Source organism: Pseudorasbora parva, chromosome 22, assembly GCF_024679245.1.
Source record: "Pseudorasbora parva isolate DD20220531a chromosome 22, ASM2467924v1, whole genome shotgun sequence".
Taxonomy (NCBI): Eukaryota; Metazoa; Chordata; class Actinopteri; order Cypriniformes; family Gobionidae; genus Pseudorasbora; species Pseudorasbora parva.
Genome location: NC_090193.1, coordinates 15,854,015 through 15,877,149, shown reverse-complemented (window position 1 = coordinate 15,877,149; position 23,135 = coordinate 15,854,015). Strand labels below are relative to the sequence as shown.

The window sequence follows — 23,135 nt, the reverse complement described above, 5'->3', positions numbered from 1 at the left end:
TTCTTTTTGGTGTTTATTGGCGGTTGGCAACCTAACTTATTGGAATCATTTAATATGTACAATTTACTTATCATATATATATTACAAACTGAAATATATTATTTATTGCAAATTATAATATATATTGTAGATAAATTATATATATATATAATTTGTAATAAATAATATATTTCAGTTTGTTTCAAGGCTATTGCATGAATCAAGTAGCCTAGCTACTGAATGTTTACTCTAGTTTGGCAGAAAATAAGATATACTTTAACATATTATGTTAAATATCTTAAATAACATACTACTTTAACAAGAGTCTACTTTAACATATTAACTGTTTCATTGAAATACACCTGTTTTATCTAACTTGTGATTTTTTTTTAAGCTGTTATGTGTTTTGAAATAGGATTTTAAAGTAGCTAAATGGGACTACAGAGGCAGTCGGGGAGATGAATGTCATCACACCCAACAGGTAAATGGCAAGTAAATTTTACAGCCTGTTTTGCTTATGATTATGGACATATAAATCATTTGTAATAAATACTGCAAAATGACAAAAAAGAATAATAATTTACTTGTTTAACTCAATAAATAAGTTACTCAAAGAAGGGTATAACTAAATCATGTTTTTGGAGAGTGGAAGGGCTAGTCAGCACAGCAGCTAAGCAGCATTTCATTCGGTAGCCTACAACTTGTAACATTAAACCTGTACAGAATACAGCGCCTGGTTGTGGTGGGATGACCACAGGTAAAAAAAATAATAATAATAAAACATTTTTTAAAAAAAGTGCATATTTTACAATGGCAGAATAAAGAAGAAAATACATGCACGTAAAAGTCCAATTTAAATTATTTTATTCTATTTTATTAAAAATTAAATAAATAATTTAAATATTAAAAGAATATAAAAATGACACACACACACACACACACACATTTATATATATATATATATATATATATATATATATATATATATATATATATATATATATATATATATATATATATATATATATATATATATATATATATATATATATATATGTGTGTGTGTGTGTGTGTGTGTGTGTGTGTGTGTGTGTGTGTGTGTGTGTGTGTGTGTGTGTGTGTGTGTGTGTGTGTGTGTGTGTGTGTGTGTGTGTGTGTGTGTGTAGTCGTTCTCCAGTCCAATAGGGGGCAGTAAGTCGGCATTGTTTCTCCAAACGCGGAAACAGTAGCCGAACATGGACGCGTAGTGATGTGCCGCTTTAAAGTGCAAATAATATTATTAAAAATCGATCATTTAAAAACAAATATTGATTTCGGAATGCACGGGCAGTGTTACTATAAAACATTAATTTCCTTTCTATCTTAAATGCAGGTAGCATGTAGTTTCATAACTGTTTTCCCGTCATTTTGTTCTGTTTCTGTGCAGTAAGTTAGCAGGGATGCTACCTGTTTGCTTTTATTAACTTATGCAGTGGCTGTTTGCATGCTTAAAGGTATTCAGTAAAGGTATCTTTGCCGTTAACCTGCAGTTTAATTGATAATATAATGGAGATCGCGTATGTTTGTGAGTGGGAGAAGAGACCCAAGAGCAACCACTGTCCCTCAATCCCTCTGGTGTGCGCCTGGTCATGTAGAAACCTCATCGCCTTCACCACTGATCTAAAGAATGAGGAGGATGACAAAGGTCTGGACAATGCCTTTATTACCAATATTATCAGACCCGTTGGTGAGTTATAAACGAATGATGAGGAAAAACATACACGTTTAATTGGTTCTGAATTAGAGTTGCATAAAGCATCAGTGTTTGTTATGATGAGATGCTTGTAGGCTACTACAAACAATAATGAAGATATAATTCATTTATGAACGAATGGCTTTTTGTGCTGCAGATCTGAGTCATATGATACACATCATTGACACTGATCACCCCTGGGATGTGTACTCAATCAACTCTGGTCACAATGAGGTCATTTCCTGCCTGGAATGGGATCAGTCAGGTCAGTCATCATCATGGATATATGAATCATGCAATTTGTGAAACCTCTGTGTTTTTTCCCTTGTGAAACAGTTTCCTAAAATCATTGTAGAGACCATTTGTGGCGATTGTTCTATGATGAACTAAGTCTTATGATAGGGGACACAAAAATTATGATCCAAGTTATTCAACTAAATATACAAATTAAATGTATTAATTAAGTCATATTTAATTCTATAAACTATCCAAATCAAACTAGCCAAATTAAATGTTGTTGCAATATTGTCCTGTTTAACACTGCTTTGAAATAATCATCATTGTAAAAGCGCTATATAAATAAAGTTCATTGACTGATAGATAGGACATTTCCATTACCATTATATATCTATCTATCTATCTATCTATCTATCTATCTATCTATCTATCTATCTATCTATCTATCTATCTATCTATCTATCTATCTATCTATCTATCTATCTATCTCTCTCTCTATCTCTCTCTCTCTCATTTATATTTATATATATATATATATATATATATATATATATATATATATATATATATATATATATATATATATATATATATATATATATATGTACCAATCAGGTATAACATTATGAGGTGAAGTGAATAACATCTAGGTGGGATATATTAGGGATATATTATAGTGAACATTTTGTCCTCCAAGTTGATGTGTTGGAAGCAGGAAAAATGGGCATGCGAGTTTGACAAGGGCCAAATTGCGGTGGCTAGACAAAGATCAGAGCATCTCCAAAACTGCAGCTCTTATGGGGTGTTTCTGGTCTGCAGTGGTCAGTATCTATCAAAAGTGGTTCAAGGAAGGAACAGTGGTGAACCATCAACTGGGTCATGAGCAGCCAATGCTCATTGATGCACGTGGGGGAGTGAAGGCTGGCTCATGTGCTCTGATTAAACAGACAAGCTACTAACAAGCTCAAATTGCTCAAGTTAATGCTGGTTCTGATAGTGTCTGAATACACAGTGTATCACAGTTTTTTGTGTATGGGGCTGCATAGCCACAGACCATTCCATGCTGACCCCTGTCTACCGCCAAAAGCATCAGCAGTGGGCACGTGAGCATCAGAACTGGACCAGAAGGTTACCAGGGGAAAAAGGTTACCTGGGGAACAAATGGCACCAGGATGCACTATGAGAAGAAGGCAAGTCGGTGGAGGCAGCATGAAGCTTTGGGCAAAGTTCTGCTAGGAAACTTTAGTCCGGCCAGCCATGTGGATGTTACTTTGACACGTACCACCTACCGAAGCATTGTTGCAGACCATGTACGCCTTTTCATGGAAACAGTATTCACTGGTGGCTGTGGCCTCTTCCAGCAGGATAATGCGCCCTGCCACAAAACAAAATGGTCTAGGAATGTTTGAGGAGCACAGCAACAAGTTTGAGGTGTTGATTTGGCATCTAAATTCCCCAGATCTCAATCCAATCGAGCATCTGTGGGATGTGCTGAACAAACAAGTCCGATCCATGAAGGCCCTACCTTGTAACTTACAGGGCTTAAAGGATCTGCTGCTAACATCTTGCTGCCGGATACCACAGCACACCTTCAGGGTGCTAAATGTTTTAAATGTACCTATTTTTATTAAAATAATTAAATTAATACATAATATGCTGTATTGTCATGAATGTCACTGTGCAAGAAATTATAATTTTTTATGCAAAATAATTATGATCATAAATTAAATGTAAGCCAGACATGTTTTAAAAATGTTTCTTGAGATTCACCCATAGATTTGTAAATGTTCTCACCATTATCACCATTTGTCTGTGTGTGGTCTGGTACGCCAGGTTCGAGGCTGTTGTCTGCTGATGGTGATGGTCATATTAAGTGTTGGGGCATGAAGGAGCACCTGGTGAACAGCTGGGAGTGCACGCAGAGCAGCTCGGTGGATGGAGACCCGATCGTATCCCTCTCATGGTTACACAATGGAGTTAAACTCGCCCTGCATGTTGAAAAGGTATGACAATTCCTTACAGCCTTCTAACTAATGATTGAAAACATAACCAACACCCTGGTGTCTTTGTTTGATCTTCAGTCTGGCTCTACAAACTTTGGAGAGAAGTTTTCCCGGGTTAAGTTCTCCCCCTCTCTCACGTTGTTTGGTGGGAAACCCATGGAGGGTTGGTTAGCAGTGACAGTGAGCGGTCTGGTGACTGTGTCATTGTTAAAACCAAGCGGAACTCTGCTGACGGCCAGCGAGAGCCTCTGCAGGCTGAGGGGCCGCGTGGCCCTGGCTGACATCGCCTTCACGGGCGGTGGCAACATAGTAGTGGCGGCCACCGATGGCAGCAGTTCTTCTCCAGTTCAGTTCTATAAAGTGTGTGTGAGTGTCGTGAATGAGAAGTGCCGCATCGACACTGAGCTACTGCCCTCGCTGTTCATGCGCTGCACCACAGACCCGGTCCGGAGGGACAAGTACCCCGCCGTCACACACCTTAAATTCCTCACACGTGAAAACTCAGAACAGGTACATCAGAAATTCATCTTTCATAGCTAAAAATCACTTGTAACATTAAGTAGTTATTCACATGTTTAAGATGTAAATATTAAAATGAATATAAAATATTTCCATTTCAGTATTCATTTCTTTCAAAAAATCTCATACTTACCCAAAACTTTTGAATCGTAGTTTATATAATATAGTATAGATTTAGTATAATTCTTGGCTGATAATATCGGGCAGAAATTGTCAGTTAATTTCCACGCTATAAACTGATAAACTTAAATCTTAACATGTTTTTTGCGATTGCTTTGTTCCTGAAGGTGCTGCTCTGTGCGTCCAGTCAGATGGGCAGCATTGTAGAGTGCTGGTCCTTGCGGAAGGAAGGTCTCCCAGTTAATAATATTTTCCAACATCGATCACCTGTGGGTAAGTTACATAAATCCAAATTTAGAAAGGAGTTTTGTTTTAGTAATACACTTTTTTTTTTTACTTTTTAAATTATTTTACATTACTATAATGCAATGTTTTTAAAGTGATAGTTTACCCAAAATTTTAAATGTGATGTTTATCTGCTTACCCCTGAGGCATCCAAGTTTTAGGTGTGTTTGCTTCTTCAGTAGAACAGACATTAAGATTTTTAACTCCAAACGTTGCACTTATAATGCATGTCAATGGGGTGTTTTTCTATGAGAGTAAAAAACACAGACATACGAATCCATATTAAACACAGCGGCTCGTGGCGATACATTGATGTCTTAAGACACATAACGATCTGTTTGTGTGAGAGTATTTATGTAATTTTTTTACCTCAAATACAACACTATGTGAACTAGACATCCCTGCGGCATCCCTGGCTGCAGTTAAGGTCAAATTACACTATTTGGCGTAGAGATACACGCAAGAGATCACTTCCGCCACTGTATCCCATTGAGATACGTTGTATCTTGTACATTTGATCTCACTTGCAGGAAGTAATGGTGCGCTCGCGGCGTTTGTACATTGTACAGTGTTGTATTTCAGGTTAAAATTTACATAAATAGTATACTGTTCAGTTTCTCATACAAACCGATCATTTTGTCTTAAGACATCAATGTATTGTCACGAGCCGCTGTGTTTAATATGGATAAATATGTATGTCTATGTGTTTTTTACTCTCATAGAAAACTCCCCAGTGGCATGCATTATACGAGCAACGGTTTGGAGTTAAGTCTTAATTTGTGTTCTACTGAAGAAACAAACACATCTAAATCTTGGATGCCCTGGGGTTAAGCAGATCAACATCACATTTTCATTTTTGGGTAAACAAACCTTTTAAGGCAAAACAATAAATACTGCTATGCTATATAAACATTTCACTTATATATACAGTGAGGAAAATGAGTATTTAAACACCCCGCTATTTTGCAAGTTCATGGAGGGGTCTGAAATTGCCATCGTAGGTGCATGTCCACTGTGTGAGACATCATCTAAAAAAAACAAAATCCAGAAATCACAATATATACTTTTTTAACTATTTATTTGTATGATACAGCTGCAAATATGTATTTGAACACCTATCTATCAGCTAGAATTCTGACCCTCAAAGAGCTGTTAGTCTGCTATTAAAATGTCCACCTCCACTCCATTTTTTTATCCTAAATTAGATGCACCTGTTTGAGGTCGTTAGCTGCATAAAGACACCTGTCCACCCCATACAATCAGTAAGAATCCAACTACTAACATGGCCAAGACCAAAGAGCTGTCCAAAGACACTAGAGACTAAATTGTATACCTCCACAAGGCTGGAAAGTGCTTGGGGGAAATTGCCAAGCAGATGGGTGAAAAAAGGTCCACTGTCAGAGCAATCATTGGAAAATGGAAGCTAAACATGACTGTCAATCTGCCTCAGACTGGGGCTCCATGCAATATCTCACCTCTTGGGGTCTCAATGATCCTAAGAAAGGTGAGAAATCAGCCTACACAGGAGGAGCTGGTCAATGACCTGAAAAGTACTGGGACCACCGTTTCCTAGGTTACGGTTGGTAATACTCTAAGACGTCATGGCTTGAAATCATGCATGGCACGGAAGGTTCCCCTGCTTAAACCAGCACATGTCCATGCCCGTCTTAAGTTTGCCAATGACCATTTGGATGATCAAGAGGAGTCATGGGAGAAAGTCATGTGGTCAGATGAGACCAAAATAAAACTTTTTTGGTCATAATTCCACTAAACGTGTTTGGAGGAAGAAGAATGATGAGTACCATCTCAAGAACACCATCCCTACCGTGAAGCATGGGGATAGTAGCATCATGCTTTGGGGGTGTTTTTCTGCACATGGGACAGGGCGACTCCACTGTATTAAGGAGAGGATGACCGGGGCCATGTATTGCTAGATTTTGGGGAACAACCTCCTTCCCTCAGTTAGAGCATTGATGATGGGTCGAGGCTGGGTCTTCCAACATGACAATGACCCAAAGCGCACAGCCAGGATAACCAAGGAGTGGCTCTGTAAGACACATATCAAGGTTCTGGCATGGCCTAGCCAGTCTCCAGACCTAAACCAATAAAAAAATCTTTGGAGGGAGCTCAAACTCCGTGTTTCTCAGTGACAGGCCAGAAACCTGACTGATCTAGAGAAGATCTGTGTGGAGGAGTGGGCCAAAATCCCTCCTGCAGTGTGTGCAAACCTGGTGAAAAACTACAGGAAACCTTTGACCTCTGTAAAATTGCAAACAAGTGCTACTGTACCAAATATAAACATTGATTTTTCTCAGGTGTTCAAGTACTTATTTGCAGCTGTGTCATACAAATAAATAGTTTAAAAAAAACATACATTGTGATTTCTGTATTTAAAAAAAAAATATGTCTCTCACAGTGGACAAGCACCCACGATGACAATTTCAGACCCCTCCATGATTTATAAGTGGGAGAACTTGCAATATATATATATATATATATATATATATATATATATATATATATATATATATATATATATATATATATATATATATATATATATATATATATATAATTACACATTCAAATCAGAATAGTCAAATCTTTCTATGGTCGACTGATAGTCGAATAATCTATCTGTGTGTGTGAATGGGTTGGGAGGGGCACGACACTGGTCAGCAGGAGGGGAAAACTATTTTTATTTTCCTTTACACCAGGGGTCGGGAATCTTTTTTGACTAAAGAGCCATTTATTTTTTATTTTTGGTTAATGCAGTTTTTCAAAAGAGCCAAAGTAAAAAAATATATAATATAATTTATTTAAAAAATTTGTTTTTTCCCCAATAAAATGTTCGACAGTAGGCTAGTAGCAAACAAATATGCAGCAAACAATAAATAAGTTGAGAGAGAGAGAGAGAGAGAGAGTTTATGTGAATACTCGACTTGGCATTTTGATATATTTCTGTGTTTATTTGGCCGTTTAGACGTGCAGCCGAAGACAGGCTACTGCTTGTCTGTGTTGCGTTGGATCCTGACGATAGAATTCAGCTATCTATCGATAGAATTCGATAGTTGCACGCACATCCTGACGATAGAATTCAGTTCTCTTTTGCGACTTATCGCACTTTTAATATAAATATTTAATATAATTCAATATAAAGCACATACCGCTCTTTTCTTTCTCATTCATGGTTCGTTATTAATAACTTTATCTGCACAGATTATCATAGGGACGGCTGGCAAAAGCGAAAGTTACCTACCAGTGGGTGAAATGTTTGGAAATGTATTTTTGCACAGCAAAGCACCAGTTTCAATAAAAGCAAGGATATTACAGTTTAGATAGCCTACTTTTACATTTTCACTGCTGTTCTAAAAATGTTTTTGCCATTGCCATAAACAGCTGCTTGAATCCCAGTGCAGGAAATGTTACCACCACAGAAACGTGAGTGGTTGCTGTCGCGTCTCATGACATTCACTCGCGAACAGCGCATGGACACGCTTGGATGGTATAATTTGAATATTATTATCATAAACGTTTCATTTACTTCGGTAGGATGTACAACAAGGAAATTGTAATTGGATGTCTTTCTGTAGAGAGCGGATCTCCGTTGTGTGTTTCTTTTTTTTTATCAATCATTTTTGGTAAAGGGTGAGAGAGACCTTGCAAGCCATATGATTTTTGTCAAAAAGCCAGATCTGGCTCGCGAGCCATAGGTTCCCGACCCCTGCACACAGCAACAACTTTTAAAAAAACGACCAAAACTGCCTGCTAACTGACAGACGAAATAACAATGGCTTTCTTATTTAGGTTTAAATAAAAGGTAATGTGGTGGATAAACATTCGTAAAAAGTTTTCTCATTACATTTTAAATCCGCGATTGAAATACAGAAACACAAATATATAAAAGATAATTTTGATAAATAAACCTAAAAAGAATACCTGCCTAGAGAGGAAAAGAACATTTTGTGCGCGTTTACATGCACGTTCTTAAGCCTGTTATGCCTAAAGGGGGTACACACTGGACACAAACCTCAGTGCCTTCTCAGGTATCTCAAATCCACACACATTATATATGCGCAAGCTCAATTTTGAATCGACTTCTGATAGAAGAGCTACACGATGGGTGTATCTTGTAGAAACAGGGTGAAATCAGTATTGACGATTTGAGTGAAATATAATATACGTTTAATATATAACCTTGAAATGGAGCTCTGTGGCACGGCAGGATATTAAACAACTTCCTGAGTCGCCACGGACAGGCGCCAAATGCCACTGGTGGTGTGTGTACACCATAGACCGTAAAAAAATATGGACGACTTGACATCGTCCGTTTCCACTTGGCAGATTTGAAGCTTTTAGGTGGCCTGCACGGCGCGGACATCTTGGGACCGAGTCTGCGCAGTTGCGCAGTAGAGCGCAGGAAGTAGAGCAGGAAGTACAGCTGCGATATTAAAAGACCGCCCACACTCTCGCAGATGCAGAACAATTAATTATGTTGGTGTGAAATAAACAGTTATGGACATGTAGAAATTAAAGCTAAAGCTCCAATCTGCTCCCAAAAATTCCAAAAAAAAGTCTGTTAGTGCCTCAGTGACAACTTCACTCAGAGAAGCCGTCAGTCTCAGCTGTCAATCATGACGTCACAGCCCCCGTTTTTATAGCATCAAATAACTAACTAAAACTAAACTTATTTTAAAAACGAGCACTTGAAATGAAATCATCGTGATGATAACTGCCTTCAGTGACATAAACTAACTTTGGGGAAAAAATATTTGAAGTGTAATTTTATTATTTCGTTTGCCTCGCGTCCATTAGAAAACACAGAGGCTATACTGGGACCGGTCACCGGGGGGGCGATCGAGGCGCGAAAGCTTCAGTATCTGGGAGGGAGACTGCAGGCTTGGTGTACACCATAGACTGTAAAAAAATACACTCATTCAAAACCTGTTCGAATTTTAAAGGCGCGGCTTGGCGCCCTTAAAGGGGTCGCTATGGAAGCCCGTTTCCGCCACTAAATAATAATAAAAAAAAAGTAATTGCGACTTTTTGTCTCAGAATTGCGAGTTGTAAAGTCATTGATCTGCTGCGTCCCGACATGTCCTGAACACATTAATAATAAGTATTTTAACTGTAGTTTTAGCTGGTAATGATGGAATGATTGTCTTATTACCTGAGCAAACGCACTCTTGAGGGGATTTTAAATGCAAGCGTTGGCACTGAAACAGAACGGATGTGAAGTGATAACGTTCATATTCTGATGTGTTATCATGGAAATATAATCCCCAGAACATCATCACCCTCAGAATGTGCTGTAATTCACGATTTCCTTAGAGAACGAGTGTATTGACACGTCCAGTTGGGCTTATGACATGTCGCTATACATACATTCACCTGAGCGTGACGCTGCTGGGATCATTTTTCATAAATAACGAATCATTAATAACATTTCATTAATAACGCATCAGATATGCTGTAATGTAGGATTTCTTTGAGAATGAACTTTAATGACCTCCATATGTGCTCGGTTTTGATAATATTAATGCCAGTCAGGTAATAAGACAATCGTTCCATCATTAGCAGCTAAAACTACAGTTAAATTACTTATCATAATGTGTTCACGACACATGTCGGGACGCAGCAGATCAATGACTTTATAACTCGCAATTGCGTCTTTATATCTCAGAATTCTGACTTTATAACTCGCAATTGTGAGAAAAAAAGTCAGAATTCTGAGATAAAAAGTCGCAATTACTTTTTGTTGTTGTTTTATTTAGTGGCGGAAACAGGCTTCCATAGGTCGCAGACCAGAAGCGATCATAAGACCCATGAAGATTTGACTGTGAGATCGGTGGTCGAATCCGGCTCCTCATATAGATGAATCAGATCATTCTCGACTCGATTAAAAAAAATGAATCTAATTAATAAGAGGCTTTGTAATTAATTAATTGAAATTAATCGCATTTTAATTGCATATAAATATTTGACCTGAGAACAATGAGAAGTAATTTTTCACATGGATTTTTAGTATACCATTGAATAATGACTGAATACATAAGCTTAATCAATGTTTATTTATTTCAGTCCAGCAGACCAGTGCAATGTTTGCCATTAAGTGTAGCAAAAGTATATTTTTGATATTTGAGGCTCGATGTGCTGCGGTGATACACAAATTCCTTGTTGTATAGCTTGCACACAACCATGCTCTTATCGACGCTTCCATTTCATTTTCATTTTTTAAAACAAAATATCCCATCCACGGGGCCAAGCAAAGCGATCTCATCAGCTTCTTCGTTCATGTTCACTATGGTTTGTTGTTGTCATGATTCGTGAACGCTAGTTGGTGTTCCAGTATAATCGGTCTTTTGAAACTCATTCTTTGAAAAACGTACCGCGGTGTAAAAATAAGTGTGGCTAAAATTATTTATTTTTTGCGTTATTAATCTTAATTAACGCGTTAAAGTCCCGTAAATAATTAATCTTAATTAATGTGTTGAAGTCCCGTAATTAATTAATCTTAATTAACGCGTTAAAGTCCCGGCCCTAATATGTATATTAATATTATTTATTTATTTATTTATTTTATATAATTTTTTTACATTTTACATCATTTAAACAAAGGCACAATATATAAGATTTTTGCATCCATTTCTCGCCTTTTTAGTAGGAGAAAAGCAGCCAATGATTTTGAAGTGGCGTATCCTCTCAGCAACCAACGATCTGGACCGTGTATCTGCTGTCGCTCTGCCTAAACTTCCCATCTCCATCTCGAACACTGATCTCAAAGTCGCCTCAGACACCAAGTTCTTCCCAGGCCTTGGTACAGCCTTTCTATCCTTTATACTAATTCAAAAAACATAGCATTGATGGCTCGGGTTGATTATTATTTTGTTGTCCTTCAGGTCTTGCCCTGGCTTTCCATGACGGAAGTATCCAGATTCTCCATCGTCTTTCCCTGCACACCATGGGAGTCTTCTACGGTTCTTCTGGTTCCTCCCAGCGTGTTGGAGAAGAACCCGCCATTAAACGCCAGAGGGCTGGCGGCCCGACGCTGCACTTCAAAGCCCTTCAGTTCTCCTGGACTTCTCTGGCTCTGGTGGGCGTGGACAATCACGGCAAGGTATGACGACATGACACCTAGCAATGACAGAAGCACCCTCAGATCTTATATTTCTCAGATCTTATATTTTCCCTCCTATGATTTCAGTTGCACATGCTTCGAGTGTCCCCATCTATGGGCCAAATGTTGGACATGAACACACTTCTGCGCCACCTGCTGTTCCTCTTGGAGTACTGCATGGTGACGGGATATGACTGGTGGGACGTACTGCTGCATGCACAGCCAACCATGGTGCATAACCTTTTGGAGAAGCTGCACGAGGAGTACATGAGACAAAACCAAGCACTGCAGCAGGTAGATTAGCCTGTTATTATAGAAACTTCCACTTTATGACTTATCAATTGAATTTCTTGTGATTTCTGTCTTTGATTTCTGGCATTGAAGGTTTTGTCCACCCGTATAGTGGCAGTGAAGGCATCTCTGTGTAAGCTGTCCTCTGCCACTGCAGCAAGAGCCTGTGACTTCCATGCTAAACTGCTCCTTATCGCCATCAGCTCTACGCTGAAGTCTTTACTGAGACCTCATGTGCTCAACACCCCCGACAAGAGTCCCGGAGACAGACTCTCTGAGATCTGTGCCAAAAACACTGACACTGGTAATAACCCAGCACCAAAAAAAATCCTTCACTGTAGGCCTGTCGTGATTATTGATTAATCGTCTGAATGTGGTCATTTGATCTTATTTGCGATTAGTGGGATATCTGTTCAGTTTCAATCACATTTTGCCATCAGAAATGTTAAAATTTAAGTGCTTAAAGAGATAGTTCACCCAAAAATGAAAATGAGCCCATGATTTACTCACCCTCAAGCCATCCTAGGTGTATGACAGTCTTCTCAGAAAGATTAATACAAAAGAGTTATATAAAAAAATGTCCTGGCTCTTCCAAGCTTTATAATGGCAGTGAATGGCTGTCGTGTGTTCACAAGAGACTGGCGTTCCACTGTATGATATTACAGTTTGTAAAGTTTTAAATATGGATATTTTTCAACAAACGCATCGATTCACTTCAGAAGGCCTTTAGTAAAAGGTTAGTTCACCCAAAATCGCCAATGTCATGTGATTTCAGCAGTTTGACATATGACACAAACTGCTGAAATCACGTGACATTGGCGATCCGAATCATTGGTCGATTCACTGATTCATGATCGTTTGAATCTTTATTTGAGAAACATGAAAGAGACGACAATGCTGAATAAATTCGTAGTTTTTGTTATTTTTGGACCAAAATGTGTTTTCAATGCTTCAAGAAATTCTAATTAAAGCTACACTGTGTGATATTTTCCCCCATCTAGCGGTGTAAAGGTATATCACCATCCAGTGAATATTTGTTTCTGTTCCTCTCAATTGTGATTTCATTTTAACTCCTACGGTGGCCAATTTAGTCCAAGATTAACATGGCAATCCCTCTCTTCATATTCGACACGGTGCCATCGAGTGTTAAAACGCGAAAGGCGAAGCTTGAATTTACGGGTATGTCCCTCTTTGGCTACTGTACTTTCAAGATGGAGGGGCAACATGGCGACAGGCATTCGAACCCCTCACCTGTATGTATTTTCAATGGCATATTATAAACTTACGAGAATACTTTATTACTTGAAAGAAGTAAATATACATTAATGAGCACATATATTTTTGAAAGAACTAAGAGTTTTTAGCTAAGAATAAACTAAAAAAGTGTAGCTTTTACCAACTGATGTCTCATATGGACTACTTTGATGATGTTTTTATTCCCTTTTTGGACATGGAAAGTAAAGTGTGCATAGACTGCATATGCTCTGGGACTAAAATATACAATATCTTAAACTGTGTTCTGAAGATGAACTTACGGGTGTGGAACAACATTAGGGTGAGTCATTAATGACATCAATTTCATTTTTGGGTGAACTAAACGGAGCCGTTTGGAGCACTTTTATAATGGATAGATGCACTTTTATGGACTTAACTGAAACAACCATTCAATGCCATTATAAAGCTTAGAAGATTTTTTTAATATAACTCAGACTGTATTCGTCTGAAAGTATTATATTATATTATATTATATTATATTATATTATATTATATATTATGTTATGTTATATTATATTATATTATATTATATTATATTATATTATATTATATTATATTATATTATATTATTTTATACAGAGACCGTGTTAGACTTAGCACTGTTCGTCATTTTGGATGGACAGGATCTTAAAAATTCCACCATAATCTATTATTACCCATCATTTTCATATTTTAATGACAATAAGACATTTAATAGCTTTTGTTTTTATTCACACTTACAGGACAAGCATATAGGCTATGCATTTATTTATATTATGAAAATAAAGTTGAACAAAGACTGCATCACTTTTCAGTTTACATCTTGAACAGCTGTTGCTGAGTCAATGCGATCTCTTTCTCTTTACTACGTTACAGAACTAAATAAACATGAATGAACATCAGAATATATGTTGAAAGATACAGTACAACTAACCAAAATCCATATCTCATGTAATCGCTCAATCAGCGTTGCAAATAATGTCATGTTACATTATACCCTTAATAATAATAATAACTCTAGAGAGGAGCATTTTGCTAAATATATGCAACCTATTACGTCATTTTTTTTACTGTTCTTTAGTATTTAATGTATGTTTGAATGGATCAGTCACATTTTTATTATAATCACCAATTAAAACAAAACAAACTGGATTAGAAACTTAATTATGTAAGTATTAGTATTAACTTTATTATTATAAAATGGACTTTAACTGGGTATTCTCCTGTGTGTAATCAAACACGTCAGCTTGGATAGACTTCTCGTGTCAGTTTTTATTTTATTCTGAAGACTCTGCTGCCACACCGGAGCACACTCGTCACTAAATGGACAGGGGTCACCATTATAGTTACAAGTTCAACAGTTCAGCCCTCTGTATAATCTATCAAAATGATGGATTTTTCTGTCTAATATTATATTATCTTACATTTCATGATATTATATTATGATATAATCATATTTATATATTATATTATATTAATTATATATTATATTATATTATATTATATTATATTATATTATATTATATTATATTATATTATATTATATTATATTATATTATATTATATTATATTACAGTTTATTCTGCCAGTATAGATCTATACTGGCAGCCCTTTTTACTGCGAACGTCAATGGTGGAGGAGCAAAACTACTATAATATTACAAAAAACACAGTTATTGTGTCAGAATTTAGTTTTAAGAGTTTTTTAGGTGAGAATGTAGTTGTTTAGACCTCAATTTTGTGATTAATAAATAAACATAGCACCTATTTGAAAATTTGTTTTTGGTGGTGTGAGCTCCTAGCCTGGATGCCAGCTGAACTTAACCCCGCCCACAACATTTTTAGTTTGGGAAGTTCGGTCTGGACTTGATCCATAGAGGAATGATTTTGCCCGAACAGGAACTGTTCGGACCAATGAAATCATCAGGGCGGGTTTTAGACAATAATGGACAGTAACGTAACGTAATCATGCACGTCATCAAAGGGGCTTAAATTATATTTGTTCAAATCATAAACGGAGAGCATGTTTGTATATGCATTACCCTTCACTATTTCTTTCTGAAATGATGATCATGTTGGTAAGTACTCTGTGTATCCTTAAATTTTTTTTTTTTTTCAACCGGCAAAGATCGTTTATTCCAGCACACAGACAGGGTTGCCAAATTTTTACAATAAAACCCGGCAACTACTAGCCCTAAATAATAGCTTCTCATGGGGGTTCTCCGGACAAAAAAATTGTGTTTGTGGGGTAAAATGTGTGTTATTTTGGCAAGGTTGCCTGCTAAAATTCACATTCATGGGTCTATATATCACATAATAGCCGCTTCAACCCGCGGAAAAATAAACACGGACTTGGCAACACAGTGCAGTTGAGTTCTGTAGACATTTGACAACTGACGTAATGCGTCGCTTCGTTGCTCTGATTGGTTGTAGGTCTATTGATATCTTTCCTGGTTCGGTTGAAACATGCCCCATAATCACAGCCCAATGGAGCAGTTTCAGACTCATATTCTGACTAGAATTGAGTATGACCACATCAGGCTAGTGAGCTCCAGGCCATCAGGGAAGTTTGTATTTTACGAGTTGGGAAGGCGTAATTATGAGGTGCAGTCAAGTGACTTTGTTTGAAGCAAGATTTAAAAAAGTTCTGGGTTTCCAGTTCAAAATTAGGACTGTGGTGGTATTCATGTGCAAATATAATCTTTTCAACAGTACTTGAACACTGTAAGTGACATGAGCAAAATTGAAGAAAATTGTTAATCGCAATTATTTTATGACATTTCATTGCCATAATTCATATTCAAAATTCATAATCATGACAGGTCTTCAGAGCATCCAGATTTCCATCTTGTGTTGTTGTTTTGACGCTAATGGTGATTTCTGTTCGGTTAATGTGTTCAGACATTGATAAGGTGATGATCAACCTTAAGACAGAGGAATTTGTTTTGGATGGACCACCCCTCCAGTCTCTCCAGCAGCTCATTCAGTGGGTTGGAGATTTTGTTCTTTACCTGCTGGCCAACCTACCCAACCAGGTGACAACTGGACGACCTTTACCAAGACTAATTTTCTTGCCAATTGTGAGTTATACATGATGCTTTATGCCTGAATATCTTTTTAGGGCTCTTTTGTGCGTCCAGGGTTTGGGTTCCTGCGGGACGGTGCATCGCTGGGCATGCTCAGAGAGATGCTGGTGATGATACGTATTTGGGGCCTGCTGAAACCAGGCTGTTTGCCCATCTACACGGCCACATCTGACAACCAGGACAGCATGTTTCTGCTCTTCCGCCTGCTCACCAAACTCTGGCTCTGCTGTGAGTTAGACCCTCTGTCGCTCTTTAGGCAAACATCTCAGTTCAGTGAAAAAGCTGTTAAATCTTAAAAAATAAATAAACTGCTTTCTTTTGGTTGGCAGCTCGAGATGAGAGTCACCCACAGGACCCTGATGAGACGTTGATTGATGAGTGCTGTCTGCTGCCCAGTCAGCTCTTAGTACCCAGCATGGACTGGCTCCCCATCAATGATGGTGTCATCACTAAGATCCAGAGCAAACACCCGCTCAGACTTCAGTTTGGCAAACCATACACCCTGCCTGGGGTCAACGCACAGGTGGAGGTGTTCAGGTGAGTGATTATGGGATTCTTAAAAGGACAGTTCACCAAAACAGATCTCATTGCTTCTTACGCAGCCTCATGTTGTTCGAAATCTGTATAACTTTATTTCTTCTGTGAAACACAAACGATGCACTTTTTTTTTTTGTAAAGAATATCCTGTCCTCTTTTTCAATATAATGAAAGTTAATAAAAGACTGGACAGCCAAGCTCCATAAACAGCAGCATAAAAGTAGTTCAAATTACTTGTGCGCTATAGTCCAAGTCTGATTTCTAAGGAACTGGTTTTACGGATAATTGTCTAATAAAAAGGTTTAATTGTGAGGTTTCTGTTTTGGTGGTGTTGTTTCAGAATTCCAGCATCTCAGAGGATGGACCATCTGCGATGTTTACATTTGGGCATCTTTCCAACTGAGGACAGTAAAGCTTGCACTAGGTATCACTTTAAAAGTATTCCTAAAGTAAAAATTTTACAACCTATTAGTTCATAAAGCCTTTAAAATATATATTTTTTGGGGAAAAAGGGAATATACGCATACACACACACACACACACACACACGTATACAGTATGTACACTACTAGTCAAAAGTTTGAGAACGGTAAGATCTTTAAAATGTTTTTAATTAAGTTTCTTCTCACCAAGGCTGGATTAAAAATTTGAAAATGCAGCAAAAACAGTATTACTGTGAAATATTTTTACCATTTAAAATACCTTTTTTCTATTTGAATATATTTTGAAATGCAATTTATTCCTGTGATTGAAAGTTGAATTTTCATCATCACTACTCCAGTCTTTAGAGTGAGTCACTTGATCCTTCAGAAATCATTCTTATATTCCGATTTGCTGCTCAAGAAACATTTATTATTATTATCAATGTTGAAAACAGTTGTACACTTTTTTTCAGGATTATTTAATGAATCGAAAGATCAAAAGTACAACATTTATCTGAAAAATAAAGCTTTTGCAACATTATAAATATCTATACAGTCACTTGATCAATTTAATCCATCCTTGCTGAATAAATGTATTATTTTTATTAAGCCCCCCCATTCTTATAGACCCCAAACTTTTGAACGGTAGTACAATGTTAAGCCCCGTTTCCACCAACCGAACCCCGAACAATTTGTACCAGGAACTTTTTTTACAGGAACTTTTCTCCCCCCAGACCTGCAACTGTCTGCGTTTCCACCGCGATCTAAAGTTCCGTGAAGATTAGGCAAATTAGTCCGGTGATGTAGGACTGTATGCGACTGCTCCTCCAAGTCAGTGACGGACAGTAATCATTTACCGATTGAAAGATTTAGTGGACTGTTTACATGGCACGTTATCTAAACCGATCTGGCATTTACATGTGATGACTTTCAATCGCAATCATTTTGTGACATGCAGTTTGTCTGCTGCACATCAAAAATGTGAACGCTGTTTTCTCCAGCAGCTGGAATGTGTTAACTGTAGCCATAGCAACTCTTAACGGCCACCAAGACTAATACAGTATTATATAAGCTATTTATTTGTACTTATTGTAAAGTGTAATAATCATCTCAATTTTTTTCTGTCAGGCGCAGTTAAAGTAAAAACTGCCTGGGGCAATATACGCTGTGTCATTATTCCAACATTATCTTCATAACTTACGAAATTAAAAGTTTACCCCTCAGAAAAATGAACTTTCCTCTCTTGTCAACATGACGCTGTCACGTCATGTAAGGACGCACACTTAAAAGTAATCGGTCAGGTCGTTAGGGCTGTCAACGAATATTCTAAATTCGAATATATATTCGAATAGTTTTTAAAAAACTAATTTCGAAGGTGAAAATTAATATTCGAATTAAAAAAAAAAAAAAATCCCCGCTGCGGTAGTGGAGGTGTGGCTGTCTGCTTTGCAAGTGAGCGCGCACATGGGGGTTCAGGAACAGGTCACAGGACAGGAGTCACACTGTCACTGCTGAAAGTGTACGCGTCTTGCAGGGAAGATGGTAGAAAGTGCAGAGCCCAACTCGACCGCGGCAGAGAAAGCGATTTTAACTCCATAATCTAAAAAGCCATGTCTGGAAGTACGTTGGATTTTGGTCGGTAGGAGGTAAAACAGTCTGCGCTCTGCGGTCTTGGCCATTAGTTAATTTATATATAATGATAATTATATAATTTATAATAACAATCTACTTGTTTTTTGTGTAAGTAGTAATACGTTGTCAAATATGAATAAACTTAAATAGACAAACTATACAAGTAGTTAATGGCTCTTTGTATTAATTTGTTATTGACGTAATGCGCGCCCAGATGTTCGAATAGTTCGAATATTCGTGTTTGTTTTAGAGGGAATATTCGAACGTCATTTTTGACCAACTTTGACAGCCCTACAGGTCGTTTACATGGTGAAAAATAGACTGTAAAACTTGAAAAACTAAAATAACTAGCTTCCTGCAGACTGCCTACACATGTTGACTTATGCCAAAACAGTAACCCCGCCCTGACGCGATATAGGAGTAGTATAATCTTTTATCCCTCTCACGGTTGTAAAAAAAACTGGGCAACAAACTCAAGCTTCTCTTGTATCGAATTCCCTGACATTTCTCTCTAAAAATTCTTGTTTTAGACTTCTTATTCGTGACCAGTGTTATGTTTTGCCATAATAAATCTTGAAAGAGCCCAGGACATTATTTAATTTATTGTATTCGTATAATTGCATTCATCTGACCAAATTTGTTCCAATCACTTCCATGACCACGGGTTTATAAATCCAATCACATAGGCATACAGACTGCTTCTACAAACATTTGTGAAAGAATGATTCGCTCTCAGGAGCTCAGTGTGGGATTCAAGTGTGGGACCGTGATTGCCACCTGTGTAATAAAACCTTTTGTGAAATTTCCACACTACTATATTTAGTATAGTATCCGTGGTCAACGGTTAGTGGTATTATAAAAAAGTGGAAGCAACTGGGAATGACAGCAACTCCACCACAAAGTGGCAGGCCACGTAATATCACAGAGCAGGGTCAGCGCATGCTGAGGCGCACAGTGCGCAGAAGTCGGCAACTTTATGTAGAGTCAATTGTTACAGACCTCCAAACTTTGTGGGATTAGCTCAAGAACAGTGTGTAGAGAGCTTCATGGGATGGGTTTCAAGTCTAGGTTTGGGGGTTGCCAGGAAAAGGTACTTGCCTGGCTGCATTGTGCTAAGTGTAAAGTTTAGTGAAGGTGGGATTATAATGTGGGGTTGTTTTTCAGGGGTTGGGCTTGGCCCCTTAGTTCCAGTAAAAGGAACTTTTAATGCTTCAGCATACCAAGACATTTTGGACAATTTCATGCTACCAACTTTGTGGGAACAGTTTGGGGATGGCCTCTTTATGTTCCAACATGACTGCACACCAGTGTACAAAGCAAAGTCCATAAAGACATGGATGAGTGAGTTTGTGGAGAAACTTGACTGTCCTGACCTCAACCCAATAGAACATCTTTGTGGTGAATTAGAGTGGAGACTACTAGCCAGGCCTTCTCGTCCAACATCAGTGCCTGACCTCACAAATTCGCTTCTAGAAGAATGGTCAAAAATTCCCCTAAGCACACTCCTAAACCTATATATACACACGTTATGTAATTTGATTAATCAATTTGACTTTATGTATGTTTCAAAAAGCAAAATATTACTGACCCCAAATTTTTAAACTTTAGTATATTTATACTATGTATCTTACTTTAAAGGTACACTGTGTAACTTTAAAAAAAATTATGTAATGAACGAGTATATCATAAATCCATCTTCCAAACCATGTTTTGTCTTTTCTTAAATCACTACGATACGCATAATGTGTTTATTGTTTATATTCAACCACTGCCAATTAGCTTGGTGTCTGTGTGACATGTTTTATACATAAACAAAGAGAAGTCGCTTCAGCCACAATTTTCTTCCACAAGATGCATGAAGTTCTGTTTATTAACCGCTAGTGCCAATTGTTACTAGTGTACCTTACAATTACTTATATGAACTTCTGACTTTTAAAAAGTATTATGTCATAGATTAATAAAGACATTAAATTGAATTACTATTGAAGCAAAAAATATGTATTTTGTGGGTCATCATGCAAGTCTTTATCTACACATGATGCTGACTCTGCCTTCTCAAACTCTATATTTAGCACCACTCCTCAATGAGCTCTTGTCTTGGTCTGTTTAGGTGTGGCTGTGTCACCATGCTGAAATCTCCAAATAAAACCAATGCCATGAGACAGTGGGAGCAACGCTGGATCAAGAATTGTCTATGTGGAGGTCTCTGGAGAAGAATTCCCTCCACACTAACATAAAGACCATACCGTCTGGAAATGTTAAAGCTGCATGGATCTAATTGTAAACCAACGTATAGATCTGTACAATAAAGCAGTGTTTATTTTCTTGAAAACATGTCCTAAAGGACTTTCTCCCAGCAACAATGTCCGCTGGAGAGAGTAAATAATGTCTTCTTTTGTTGTTGCTTTTGTAAATATGAATCATGTCATCTGTTTTATGTAGTTTGCAATAAACATTTTTGTAATAAATAAAAAGCCTTATTTGTATTAATGAATATATAAAAAAAATTCAGAAATGCCATTACAAAATTGTCTGTCGTTAGACAACCATAGGGAGGTGCTAAACCTGATAAACACAGCCATGTTTAATATCCGTCATGCTTATTCACTGACAAACTAGCATGTGTTACATCAGTAAATCCAAAAGATGCCCTACTGATTCTGCCCACAACAGACCATAAGAATGATCATTTAACTGTAGGGACAGTATGAGGATTTGTCCACAGGAATAAATGGGAAATCAAGAGGAAAAGTGTTTCAGCCAGGCACTGTGCTCTGGGCTCTGATTCAAGAGGTCATCACAGCACGGGATGCTCAGCAGAGACATGGCCAGCGGGCCATTGGGCATCTCTCCAGGCTTTCAGTGGAGCAGCTTGATGGGGGCTTCACACTTTTTCCTCAGTGCAACCAGAATTTGTCCTCATATTCAGACCATCTGGAAGCAGGCCAAGAGAAAAATCTCAAAAACAGTGGTGCCCCAAAGGTCATAAAAAAAAAAGTATGGATTTCTTGATATAACATTTGCAGTCAGTAAGACTGCAGCAAGAAGACATTCAATTGATCAAAAATAACAGTAAAGTTACAATAGTGCTCAGAGGTGGACAGTAAATAAGTACACTTTTTGAGTATCTGTACTTTATTTGAGTAGTATTTGTTTTGTGAAACTTTAACTTCACTACATTTGAAAGACAAATATTGTACTTTTTACTCCACTACGTTTCTATTGAAAGTTGTTTCTGTTGCAGCTTTGAAAGTCAGTGGAAGATTTTATCCTTCTTTAAAAGGTTTTGTTGTTGTTGTTACAGACAATCCACAGTCAGGGCCATGTTGAGCCTTTGCGGGGCCCTTGACTCTTCCCCTTGACCCTGATAGCTTGACTGGAAACTTAAAGTGATTACAAGCTCATATCAATATTAATTTACAAAGCATGACAAACAATACAGATTATTGTCAGCATTACAATACACCCTTTAAATGTCACGTTTAAACGTTTTATTCAATTAATCACTTTATATTTACTTTATATTTATTATATATTAAGTTGCTCATGTAAGTTGCAAAATATTTTAACTAGGCCTATGTTAAAATCGAAAACGTTTTAGCTACATTAAAACTTACAATAGACAAAAAAAAAAAAAAAAAAAAAAAAAATTTAATCTTTTAAGAAATCCCGCAGGTCATAAAGAACTTTATTTCTCCACCTTCAAGAAAGGTCGTGAGCTCTCCATTATGTCTCCCTATTTACCTAAATGTGTCTCTTTCCGTGCTTTACCCGAGGCAAAAAGTCATTGAAACAGATTAGACTTTAAATTACATGAATCTGTGCCGAAATAACCAGATTTTCACTTCAACGCATGTTTATTTTAATGCGAACAATGTTCTATCACTTTAATTCAGCACGTGCAGCACAAAATAGACTCGTG

At 37.4% G+C, this 23,135-nt stretch overlaps 1 protein-coding gene across 4 annotated transcripts; it reads left to right on the top strand.

Annotated features, from left to right (window-relative positions):
- The first annotated feature begins 418 nt into the window (after positions 1–418).
- med16 (mediator complex subunit 16) lies at positions 419–21,687 on the top strand. Of its 4 annotated transcripts, none has more exons than XM_067431752.1 (15): positions 419–471; positions 1,509–1,705; positions 1,869–1,976; positions 3,782–3,951; positions 4,030–4,461; positions 4,758–4,863; positions 11,537–11,692; positions 11,775–11,992; positions 12,080–12,286; positions 12,377–12,587; positions 16,438–16,571; positions 16,658–16,850; positions 16,952–17,159; positions 17,500–17,583; positions 21,324–21,687. In XM_067431752.1, the coding sequence occupies exons 2-15, from the start codon at positions 1,525–1,527 to the stop codon at positions 21,448–21,450; spliced, it is 2,535 nt and encodes an 844-aa protein (XP_067287853.1). In that variant the 5' UTR covers positions 419–471; positions 1,509–1,524; the 3' UTR covers positions 21,451–21,687. The 4 variants fall into 4 exon arrangements, with proteins under 4 accessions (XP_067287853.1, XP_067287854.1, XP_067287851.1 ...); XM_067431753.1 differs by having other exon boundaries at positions 421–460; positions 1,509–1,663; XM_067431750.1 differs by having other exon boundaries at positions 421–460.
- Positions 21,688–23,135: the final 1,448 nt, after the last annotated feature.

Coding starts and splice junctions, on each gene's coding strand:
- med16 (XM_067431750.1), top strand. CDS start 438: ATGAATGTCATCACACCCAACAG. Junction 4,864..11,536: donor CCAACATCGATCACCTGTGG/GTAAGTTACATA, acceptor TCGCCTTTTTAG/TAGGAGAAAAGCAGCCAATG. Junction 11,693..11,774: donor CAAGTTCTTCCCAGGCCTTG/GTACAGCCTTTC, acceptor GTTGTCCTTCAG/GTCTTGCCCTGGCTTTCCAT.